The 12,681-nt window shown below is 38.9% G+C and overlaps 1 protein-coding gene across 4 annotated transcripts in view; it reads left to right on the top strand.

The window, feature by feature from the left end:
- cfap299 (cilia and flagella associated protein 299) overlaps positions 1-12,681 on the top strand; it is a 97,725-nt gene that overhangs the window by 19,788 nt on the left and 65,256 nt on the right. For all 4 annotated transcript variants that reach the window (XR_014923423.1, XM_085476397.1, XM_085476399.1 and 1 more), the window contains exon 3: positions 5,378-5,468. Coding sequence is in view for 3 of the 4 variants with exons in the window: in XM_085476397.1 (XP_085332523.1) it covers positions 5,378-5,468 (91 nt within the window). In the remaining variant the exon portion in view is untranslated. The remainder of the gene's footprint in view (positions 1-5,377; positions 5,469-12,681) is intronic.

Below are 12,681 nucleotides of genomic sequence, written 5' to 3' on the forward strand. Positions count from 1 at the left end.
AGCATATTTTAGTGGTAAAAAAAAAAGTCTCACTGTGTATCTCTAGTGGGTGAGTGAGAGTGAGTGAGTGGACTGAATGAGCGTGTGTCCATGGCTGGGCTTGTGTTTGGGGCTTCCTGAGCCTTGGCCCCTGTGGGACATAGTCCCTGCTGGACTTTTCTGCCCCTCCCCCGGATACAGATGCTTGTTGGTTCCGGGGTACGTAACTGGCCCATTAAGGCGGGGGGGGGGGGTTCTCTGCCGGGTGCTGTGTGGTTCTTGGGCACCTGGGGCCCTTGAATCGTACCAGGGTGCCCGTTGCCTCTGGTTCTCTAGGACTCTCACCCTTTGGCCTTGGGCTCCCCATCTGGGGCCTACCTCCTTCTCTTGCTTGGATGAACGCACGGATGTGTGGTCTCAGGTCTTTGGTACTCCTGGGGGCTGTGGTTGGCGTGGTTGTCCTGTTTCCATCTCTGTCTGCCTCTGGCCTTGGGTTTGGGGGCAGGCTCCCACCCTTATCAAGTACATTTGTGACAAAGACATACATAGACTCACACTCTCTCTCTCTTTCTCTCACATTCACACTCACACTATAAGAACATTGCTGATTTACGTATGTGTGTATTTTCCAGTTTTTGGGTTCCAGGTGCTGTTTGTTTGCTAAGGCCAAGCTGTATGAGAAATTATATATAAGAATCTATAATTGTAATGCAGCTGACAAAGCTCCAGAAAATACAGAATTACGGGATGACAGAATAAGATCCGACTGTTTTCTGTTGTTTTAACAAACAACATGGACTGTCAGATTTGTTTTTGTACAATCAAACAGTATACATAATCAAATGCTCTTTCCAAAAAGATATTAGAAATATGAAAACATGAATTCTCCAGTGCATCCAATAAGATTAGTCAGTGTATACTAATGAGAATAAATAGTGTAAAAACAACAGTTTAAGAACCTTGCAGCTCAGGAAGAAGCCGTCTGGGTTTTGGTATGCAGTGCAGTGGTGTGTTTACACATATATAAACACACTTGGAAGATATTGGTTATGCAGTAACAGCTGTTCACCCCCAGCAGAGGTGAACTAAACATTACATAAACTCCAGTTTGTAACACAGCGACCAGGAGTTTTTGTTGAGTTTCTGATTGTGTCATATTTTCATGCATTTCATAATTTATTGAGTTGCAGTCAAGTTAACAGGAAACCCTGTTAACTTCATGGCAGGTGTTGTCGTTGCTTTTACTGAACACTGCAATGCAACATCTGGAGGGTGTGGTTGTTATGAGATGCTGTCAGTAGGTAGTGTTGCACAATATTCGCTCTGGATGTGTTTTTCTTTCTGTTTTATGCTTTAGGATTGCTAGCTATTTAAAAAAAAAAAACATTTTTGCCCACATATGCATTTTCTACTGCATACTGTTTTAGCTACTTTCTCACTTATTTAAATGGACTTACAAACTAGCATTTCAGTGTCAGAACCACAACTAAATGAACTTCAAAAAATGTTTATCAATCTTTGATGCAAAAGGCTCATTAAAAAAAATACAAAGAAAGAACGCTAGCAGTGAGCTCTTGCACAGACATGTCATTGGAATGGTGGTAAAGATCAACGTGACTGCACACTTGTGTCATCAAGCCAGCTACACCAGCCGTGCCAGGTTACAAAAATAAAGAATAAAACAAAACTGCAATGCCATCTAAAAGACTTGTGCACAGTTAAATTCATTCAGGTATATATAATAATATTAAGTGCATAGAATTGGTAGATGGCTTGAGCTGTTTTCCTAACAAGAGATAAAGTTACAACTGTAAAATGGTCAAAGTTGTAAAGTCCCGACTGTGGGCATTACACACTGCTGTGCAGTGTTTGGCATCCGATAAGCCTTTTAACGCCGCTAAGGCCACTACTTCAACTGGACTTCCTGGATCATATTTCGTTGTCTCACTGGTACCTTAAACCGCACCACCACTAACCCAGCCCCCTGCAGTGTTTTAATCCAGCCCCGTTTAATCGGTGTCTTTTTAATAATAAGAGTTCTTGTTAGGAAAATTTGTACAAGCAAAGTAGTGTTTTCGTTTTGGCGAGCAAGGTCTTAAAAGATTTTGAAATCCCAACTCAGGAAAAACTGTCCAAGTGTTAAAGACGCAGATACGCTGACACTTGCATAGCGTCCAAAATTAGATTTATGATGTTTTCTAGCCTTTCCCCCTTTGAACTGGCACACCAACACATATTCTTTGCAAAAGTAATTTCATATCTGCCGTACAAATGCTCTTAGACAGATTTATTTTTTTCACAAAGCCAGATAATAACTGCTCACCTCCTCCCTCATTTCTTTTCTTTGAATTCCATGGACCACCTGCATGACCACAATCCAAAAACAAGACACTGGGGGCACATGGGTGGATCACTGTGAGAGTAATGCCTAGTCATTAGCCACTAATCAGCATCTTTTAATAGTGAAATTCTTGTTATTCCTAAATGAGGCTTGATAAGAAATTTGTTAATTGACAGGAAACTCAAAATCTCAGCGGTCCGGTCCATATGCTTTACTGAAGTCTTACTTACTGAAGTCTCCGTGACTGTGTGTGTTGCTTTAGCTACTGGATGGGGTAACCCCAGTCACTTGCCTCCGCAACACCTGTGTTTACTTTGGGGCCTCAGTCCCCATGACCCAGCAGCAATCCTTCACTCACTCAGAAGATGAAGTGAGCTTCTAGCCTCCAAGTATGTGCTGTCCATGCACTTTTACCACTGTGTGATTCCTCTAAGACTTTCATTATGGGGTACTGGCCAAATGACTAGTATAAATTACAATCTTGGTCCAAATTCTAGTAAAGTTAAACATTTAGATTCTGTTCTGTTTTACTGTAATGTCAAGTTAATCTAAGAGCAGAAACTGCCTGTTTGTCTGTGCTTGTTGTGGATGTTAAGGCTTTCTTAAAGTGCTTTGGGAATGGAAAGTGAATTTGAGGAGCCATTAATGTAGAATATAACTGAACCTGTCTGCTCTTTGGACAGTGAAGCAGACAGAACTGGATTCAAGATGGAAGAAACAGATTTATTACCAACTCACAGGTGTCTGCAGGAACGTTTGGGATCATTACTTCCTTTCACATTGCCTGTAAAGATCCAAGTACTGAACCTCAGTACACTGTTTGGTTCTGTTATGTGTCAAATATACCTACTAAAAGAATTGACCGCATATTCAGTCAGATCCTTAATTGAGAAAGATTCAGTGACTCCTCCTACAAAAGTAAAAATTATACCTAATTTAAATTTGGTGAGTGTCCCCTTTGAGGTTTTTTAGCAATTTTTATTCACACAGAAGGCAAACATCTGCCTTTGTGTCCCAAATTTCATGCTGACGCTGTGGTTTGAAATCTATTCCTCACAACCAGGTAATTCTCTCCGTGCTCATAGCACGTTTTTCGGCCACACCAGCACAGATAACCAGCAGAATGAGATGTGCCTTTGTCTGCTTTCCCAAGATCCAAATCAAGTTAAAGGTGCTGCTTCGGCAAAATGAAGACCAGCTCACATCACAGATAAAATATAGCGCACAAGTGCCCAGAAAACATTTTGACACTGAGTAACTGTTGACTGGAAGTATTTTCTAAATATCCAGTCTTGGTTAAAAGTTCCAAATTGGTTGATGAGCCCATGTCAAGAGGTGGTTCGGTGCAGATTAGTAAGAATTTTCTGTTGGATCTAAAACTTGACACCCATATAAGCACTAATATCAAAGAATTGAAAATAACACCCAGGTATTATTTTTAGTTATTTTAATAGATAGAACTTTATTAATCGCTCAGGTAGATTCCTCCGGGAAATTCAGTTTCCAGTAGCAGAACACGGAAACAAATGTTTCTTTTATTGTTGTAATCCTAATATGTTTGCCTAGGTCTCTCTTGTAAATGAGACATTAAGTCTCAGTGGAACTAATAAAATCAAACCCACAAAAATACATATAGCTACATGGTACAGACCATCCAAGAAGTTCTGCTCACTCCAAGTGAGTGAAATTCTGCCATTTTATTAGTGAGTTACTTAGCAATGGTTAGCATGTGCGTCTGTGCATTCAACCCATTCCATTTATAAATTCAGATTTGCTAACCAATCCGTATGGCGTTAGTGCGCCGCCATCTCGTCCAAATACTTTCACTCCTTGCAAAAAAATAAAAAATAACTAAAAAATAATGGCAAAAAAGCTTACTTTGGTCTGTTTAACTAACTAAAGAAGAAAGAACAGTTTGTTTGGTCTGTTTAACTAAATATTTTCTGAGTTGATTAACGACCATTTTTAATGGATCAATTTGTCCCACAATGCACTGTTGGGAAATGGGCTTTGATGATATCATTACAAATGAAGATGAAACTGCATAAATATAAAGTTGAATTTAGGTGAAAAAATATTAAAAATCTTCATAGTTCAGTTCCACGTTATAAGTGAAATACTTAACACTACTTGAAAAATTGGGCATAATGCACTCATGGGAAATCTGTCGAGAATTTCAGATTTTGTTTGTGTTCATCACTGTTCCAGAAAGCTGAAGTAACACCGGAGTTGCACGTTCTACTTTATTGTAGCTTATTTAAAGGCTGTTCTGCTTCTTCTTTTTTTTTTTTTTTTTAAATTTACATTCTTTCTTCTTCATGTTTTACCACAACTGAGAAGTCACCAATGGCCTGTTTACTGCCTTTAAGATGTTAACTTGGTGTGGGTCTGATGAATGTTTTGCACAGTCGCTTCTGGATGCGTGCCAAAGTTCTGCTGCTCATACTGCAGTGTTAACTGTTCAAATATTAGTGCCAGTGTTTTTTCAGGTGTGGATACGTTTGTGTGCGCCAGAAACAAGTCTCCATGGAAACAGGCTGGCCTAAGTGTAAAAAGTAAAAAGTCATTGAACTCAGATATGATTAATAGCATCTTGCTGGAACGTTCTGCTGATTTTTGTACATTTAAGATGTATTTTAGAATAAAAACCCCTACTTATTAACAACTTAATTTGATACCTTCCGTTAAGAATTTATATGTGGAAGCGTTCTCAGAGCTAGATAAGCTTTGGTGAAGTGCTGTGGATGACATACTAGATGCTGGCTTGAGTCTGCGGGATTATACTTGCAAATTGAAAGGAAAGTCATGCAGACAGAGAGCGGAAATATCTCTCTTCTACAGTGTCAAAGGAGATAAAAAACAAATCAATGGCCAATTTTTAATTCACTTTTTCTTTATAATGTTTGATTATTTGCTCATGTTAGAGCAGAAGGGGTTCAGACTGCCCTGTAGCAACACGAAGGTGAAAAGCTTCCATTAAGAACCTTTAAGGCTTCATGTGACTTTTTTTCAGGTTAAGAGAAACATTTCAAACCGTTTGAGTGTTGTCTTTTCCAGGACACTGGCAAGTGCAGGAAAAGAACTCAAAGATAACTTCCTGAAAGCCCTGGCAGAGCGAGAGGAGGCCAACCGCAGTGGGAAAATGACTGTGAGTACATTATTACAGCACTCCAATTGCTACGTAATGGGATTCCCCTCAAATATTTCTGCAATTCCATTAGGATGGGAACAAAATCCATACTGTGTCAAGTTGAGTGGAAATGCCCTCCCCAGTTCCTTCCCAAATACCATGAGACCCGGCTGCCTACCCGTTTCTGATCCATAAAACTTTGTTTACAAAAACTCAAACTACCTGGTCCCAAGTTTGCTTTTTGGGTTGAACCACTAAGATCGTTTCTAAGGGGGCCTCACCTGTGGGGCTGTGGTGCCGACTTGAAGTTATATAAGCTTTTAGGGGAACACGCTCAGCTCAGTATTTCATCTGGCATTGCACAATAAAATGGAATGATTAGTCTTGCTAGTGAAGTGAGCGAAGCCCTACCCAGACCTGCTGTTTTAATGTCCTTTTGCAGATAACCAGTAAATTTAGTCTTGGACTAAAGTGGACCTTGGAGAACCTTTCACCTGTAAAGATTATCCCGAGATTGTTACTTTATGTGTACTAATCACACCGAGTTTAAGGCCCAGATGTATTGTTAGTCAAATGCGATGAAAATGAAGGCCTTCAGTTGAAGAGTCATAAAACTGCATTCTTGTTTTGTGCCGAAGGTCAAATTTCTCAAGTTGGGAAGCACTTTGCTAACTTTATTGTGATCGTGTACTTCTAACGTCAATCCAGCAGGTCTTTGGGTGACTCACATAGGGTTAGGGGTAGTTTGAGTTGGATTTTTGGAATTCATATGAAAGGTTGTCTCATGGCGTCTGCATCTTTTTCACACATCTTTTCTGGGGAATCGTGGTTGAAGAGATTAAGTTGCTAAATGTTTCTCTTTCACAGTGCAAAATGTGGGAAGGAAAGTATTTAAATTGTACTGAATGTAATTCAGAAACAAGCACTTCCTATTTAGGCCTAATGTAGCCATGGATGGTTCAGCGCTGTGACTTTGTATTCAGCGTGAATGTTTAGAGCTGAGCCCCACATATTTCTGGTCCTCACCCATATGGAAAAGAAATAGTAAAAACTTATATGTGATTACTCATGAAAGTGGCCACTTCCTCATTACTTTCATACATTGTTTTAGTAAGTATCCAAAACATACAAGTTTCATTATATAATTTTTCAAGGGATCTTATATCTGTTTTCACTCTTATATGCTTTTCATACAAGTTTCACACAAGACAGATACAAACTTTATAAGATTTATATAGATCTTTTCCATATGGGCAGTAATGCTCGTCTTCTGATTAAACAGTGCTGTCAAGGTTGTTAATAATATTTTGTGAATTTCCCCTTATATCAAAAATGCATTCTTCTATAGCTGCCTCTATTCAGTCTGAATTGCTGTGCTGTGTACAGACTGAAACATATCTGTAAACCCTGAGCTTACAAAGAGTTATTTTGATTAGTACAATACTTGCTCCCTCCCTTAAAAGGTTTCCTACTTTTCGATCCACTGATTTGTGCTGCTCTTGGTAGGTTGCGATGCCGTTATTGAATTGAAACTACCTGAATTGTTTTTTGTTTATAAATTTCAAATCCCATTATCACATTTTTGCAATTGTCCTGCTTAGAGAGTCTGGTTCTAAACCAGAATCTGAAGACGACAATGATATTTTATTTCTATAGTCTCTGGTGTTTCTGTTTAAAAAAAAAAAAAAGTTCACTAAACTGTGTTCAAAAACCCAGTTTTAATTTTTTATACCGAACTTCATTGGTTTCTTGCATTTGTTTTTCTCCTCTCAGTATATTCTTTCATATCCTAATACATAACTGTTCTTTGGATGCATTATTTTGACTGAGCCTTCAAAATAACTGCCCAAATAACTATCTGGAAGTGTTACTGTGTTACCAAGATGGTTTCTAAGTGGCAGGACTTGCTTATTTCTGGGTTTTACTTACCCATCTGTCCAGTCTCAGACGTAGCTGTTGAGTGAGATGTTTTTGGATCACAGGCAAAACCTGTATGCTTAATTAAACCTAGATGCACTAGGGAAAGATTTCAGCTCGTGACCATGAAGCTGACTATTTTCATTGCAAACAGTTACTTTTAACATAATTCTCAGTCTTTACTTATATGATGAAAGGAATGTGGACCATTTGAGGGCATGTACACTGCATTGTTCTGCAGGGAGTGTTAGTGTTGATAGACTTCAAACGATTCACTTCCAAGATGCTGGAGTAACAAAAAGGAGTTTTGTTTGACCTCCATTTACCTGCCCCTGTGGGCTTTGCAATTATGAGATCACATGAAGTGCATGGAGGGGAGTAGGAGTAGTAACACCAAAAGCTTCCCTGCTGGTTGTTAACAGAGTAAACCCTACCATGTAAAAGCCCCCACTCCCCTTTCTTTTATCCCTTAATAACTTAAGCCAACTTTTTTCTTTCACAGAAACATCCAGTGAAAATGTATTATTTCTTCCTGCATGCAGAAAACAGAGTCATAATAAAAACAAGCAAACCGTTACAGTTTACATCCCTACCTCTGTTTTGCTGACATATTTTCCCACCTCTTCTTATTTTTCACCTTTTAAGAGTTCCCTTTGCTGAAAAATTGGATTGGGAAGATGTTTATTTTCCTTTCAGCTCTTTTCTGCTTAAAATTGAACCCACATTGGTGCGCTTAATACTCCTCCTCTTTGAAACTGTTTATGTAACAGGTCATCTTAATGCAGTTTGACGAAGCTTGACCTCATTGGTATATTTACATTACACAGATGTGTTCCAGAGACAACATTTGCACATGTGTCGACACAGAGTAAAACATATGTTGAGGCCAGTTCCATACATAGCTTCAGACTGGTATTGTACCATATGTATTGTTTATAATACATTCGCTGTAATCTGTTAGTGAGCGCTGATCCCAGTGTTATTCATAAATACCACACATGCTGTATTTCCATACTAACATGTGCAAACCCCCCCCCGAAAAGACACAAATACAGTCATGCTGCATGAAAAATTTGGGCTCAGTTTAAATTTCTTTCCTCTTCTCTCAGTTACACCTAAAGTCCCTTCAGTGAAAGTGTAAAACTACACCTGTTTGTCTTCGATAAGGTTCGATAGTAAGACCACCCGGCATCATAAAATGTCTCTCACACTGTTTAAAGTTAGCTTTTGGAAGGACTAGATTTAAGCTTCCTACCTGCTACGCACCTCAAACCTGAAGATCAGTCCCTCCAATGCATTCCAGGTCCTCGTGTCTTCATTTTCTTACTGTGCTCTAATGCAAAGCAGTTCTCGTCCAACATGTGTTTTTACTTTTTCCTTTCTTTTTTCTTTGTGTTTGCACATTATTATTATTTGAAGCATTTAATTTTAAGTGTGGTGCATGCTTTAAAAGACCCACAATTAAACACAGACACACTCAAACACTCCCAGCCTTTCTTCTTGGTCAAATCCACAGGGTTAAGTTTGTTGCTTAAAAACTATCACATTTGAATTGAATTGAAATTAAATGATCAAATGACCTTATCTGTATGATGCAATGTGGAAGTTTTTATGGTTTTTCTTGTAAATCCATCTGGTGTCTCAAGTTTCACCTACCAAATTTCTCATAAAGGATTTCATCACTGAAAGGCTGTGAGGAGAAAAACCACACAATGGACAAGAAAGCAGAGTAATAGCTTTTCCTTTAGATGCATGACACATTCATTGTCATCTCTTGTCTGATTTGTCAACGGGGTCACTCCTTTGTCTTTCTTTTATTGTCACACTCAGCCTTTCAACTTTTAAGATTGAAATTACACCTGTCAATTAATTCACATGTTGGGTTATTCTGTCTCCTCTGTCCTTGCCCTAACAATGGTGTTAAAAAAGATTGATAGCAGACATGACTGTTGATGAAAAGAACTCATCTTTCCTTTGTGTGCTGTGTCACTGCACCCCTCCAGGAGCGTGACCTATTTAGTATTCACAGTGTTGACTTTAATGTATTTTTTAAATTTAGTTGCTTCATAAGTGTTCAGGTTGTAGTCAGCAGAAGGAGCCCTTTGCTAGCCGTCTGATCCAATGAACCTATAAGGCTTTCAGTGCCTTGCCTTTGTTGTGCTATTGGTTCCCAGACTCTGTTGCGAAAGCTGCTGCACTGCCAAAAGTTAGACACAAACAAAAGCTGCACCTGGGCAGCTCTGACTTTATTTGCACTGGGTAAGAAGTTAAGGGTTTTATCAAATCCAGGTCACACCTGCACAGGATGCCTGAGGGTGTCCATTGTTGCGAGGTTCACATTTGAAACTTAAGGTGTGCTGCCACCACCCACCCTGCTCCCTGTTTGTCTTCAGCTGTTTGTTGAAAGGCTCTGATGTTGCAATTTCACAGCCAATCTAACATTACCTATGGAAGAGCACAATTCTGTTATATATGAAGCAGGGAAATGATTGACACTTCACAGGGCTATTTAGCCAAGGCTGTGACAAAGATTATGTTATAGACTAATAAAGATTAAATAAGAAAAAATTGTCAAGCTATGGTCAAATACATTACATTTTAATATTTGAGTGGAGAGTGTTAAGTGGTAACATTGTTTTTGTAAAACATTTAGTAACAACATTTATCGTTAATTAACATTAACCTGTGGCAACGCGAGCACAACATGAAGCTTTTTATGGTTTTGTCCCGGAAAATCAGACCTCAGTTAAATTGTGGTTGTGAATTCATTAAAAAACAAAAAAGTTTACGAATGTTTCCCCTTGTTTGTCTGCTCTGAATGGGAAGTTACTCCTGATTATCCTCCTAACACCCCCACCACCACACTCCCCTGCTGTTAAAGTCAAACCTGCCAACCCACACATTCCCACCCCATCCTACCTCCTGTTGTCGTGCCAGTTATTCCTGTTAATTCATTTAACTTTGACTTCTGTTCAGTTTTCATGTTTCACTCTATTCCAAAAGAAAGAAAAGTCAGTTCGACTGTCGACCACCTTTGTTTGCTGGGTGAATCCAGTCCTGGCTGTATCCAGAACGTTTTGAAATGTTTAGTATTAATTAAACTTAAAATCTCTCTTCTTTGTTATTTAGGACCACTATATTCAAAAGTAGATTATTTTATATAGCCAATAGTTTATGAATTGAATAAGTTGCAAGGTGGCTTGCAGATGCACTGTGTGCAAATTAAAGTAGTTCCTGCAGTATGATGGAACTTCTGTCTATCGTGATACAGCACACAAAACTTTGCCCCCACTTCTTTTGGGGGCTTTTGAATTTGTACAAGAAAATAAGACGCGGTACACAAAATACTGCCAGTGAACATAAATCATGCGATTAAAATTCGCCTTAAACCATGTAGCAGTTTATTAAATTAATTCTTCACACAGCAGATTTGATTAAAACTTGTTTAGCTGTTACATTTGATGGCTAAACCTGTGCCTAGCATGTCTAAAACAGTAATGGTGAAGCAGGTGAGCAGTGTTTATCACGGAGAAAAATACCAAAACAGGAGTAATTTTACTTTATCATCCTTTAAAAGGCACTCTGTCAAACAGGCCACAAATATTAAAACAGAACTGACAGGTTGATATAGAATAGTGCTGCACATTACAAAGATATGACATGCTCAACATGTAGTTTGCTACTGAGTAACATAATATACTGTCATCAAATGGTGATGAATCACTTATTCAGTTACAAAAATGTCTTCAAGTGACTGCAGAACATAATATACCCTGAAAGTAAACACCCACCGCCTTTAAGAAGCAATTACATGTATTTCTTATACTTTTAGTAAAGCCATCAGTCACTCCGTAACAGCAGGCAGCTTCATTCAAGAATGCATTGGGCAAAATGCCTCACAATCAGAGTGTAAGGTATGTTTGCTCTCAGATCATTTCCAAGCAGCAAGGCTGTCACAGAAGTCAGTGTCTTGTGTAAGGACTTGCAAAAAAGTGAGAAAACTGTTAGGAGCTGAATTTGCATACTAAACACTGCCTGCTTGTCACCTATGATCATCCCTCAAATTAGATCCAGTTTCCAATTCTAATATTTGCTAATGTTGCCTCAAACTGCGTAACGACAAACCAGCTTTTACTGGATGACTGAGTGGTTTAAGAATTGGCACTAATATCTTTGTTTTTTGTTTTGTTTTATTATTATTCTCTATTTTAAAAGAAAATTGCAAGAAGGTCACAAAGACGTGGGTATTTTTTTCCAGTGTACTCAGTGTACTCGTCTTTTCAAACCTCTCACATGTTTGGCTTCCTTTAGTCTGGTGTGTTTGCAGAGGTTTAACCATACATATATGTCTTAAAATCATATCCTGCCAATACATACAGTTATTCTGCTGTTGAATAATGGACAATTATTGGTTGAAAATCAATTATCCATGAAAACTCAGCTCTCGAGAAAGAGTAAAACATTTCTCAGCTTATGTTCTGGGTTTTTTTTTGTTTTTTTTTTTTATGTTATCCGATTTATTTTACTTTTTTGTTAGACTAATTTGGCTGTTTAGAAATTATTTTCAGTCTCCCACCCTTTCAGTTGTGGAATTCAGCTGGTTGGCCTGCGCGGCGTGTCTCATGCCCCGAGGGTACATCCTGCATAAAGGAAGTGTTTGTCTTTGGTCTGTGGGCCCAGCGAGTTCTGTATTGATAAGCTCCTGTCGCTATAGATAATAAGGTGGTCAGTCATGCAGCCCAGAGATCAAGTATAGCATTGAAATTAAAGAGGAATTCCCAGCCCTATTGCATTTCAAGCCGTGTGTGTGTCCCTGCTGCCCAGTCCCTTTGTCCTTGTCATGGGCAGTAAAAATAACAATGGCAAGTTTGATTTCAAAGCAGCAGGACCAAGGTGGACAGCCTTTAGAAAGGAAAGAGTCCTGCAGGGCTATCATATGACCTTGACTTGAATGGTCACAGAGTTGTGGAGAGGTGGGGATAAGGCCTCAGCAGTTTGCAACCATCTATCAAGTGGACAAAGAGGACATTTTGTCTGGAAAAGCAACCATTGTGATATTTGAGAATCACCTAATCAGGATCTATTTTCTTTTTAGTTCCACGGCTTGATTTTACCTGAGAGACACACAGAAATCTCTATATGATATACCCCAAATCACGCAGAAAAGTTATTTATTCATTAGCTCTTACTTCACGCACCTTCTCCTTTTTTCTTCTCTCCAGTTTTGCTGGGGCTACACTTTCTCACAGTTGCAGGTCTTGAGGAAAAGCATAACATTTAACTGTGAAATATTACTCTTGGCTGATTACAAGAC

The sequence above is a fragment of the Copadichromis virginalis genome, linkage group LG12 (assembly GCF_057382275.1).
Source record: "Copadichromis virginalis isolate Kocher_CV1m ecotype Utaka linkage group LG12, C_Virginalis_male_GT1.1, whole genome shotgun sequence".
Classification (NCBI taxonomy): Eukaryota; Metazoa; Chordata; class Actinopteri; order Cichliformes; family Cichlidae; genus Copadichromis; species Copadichromis virginalis.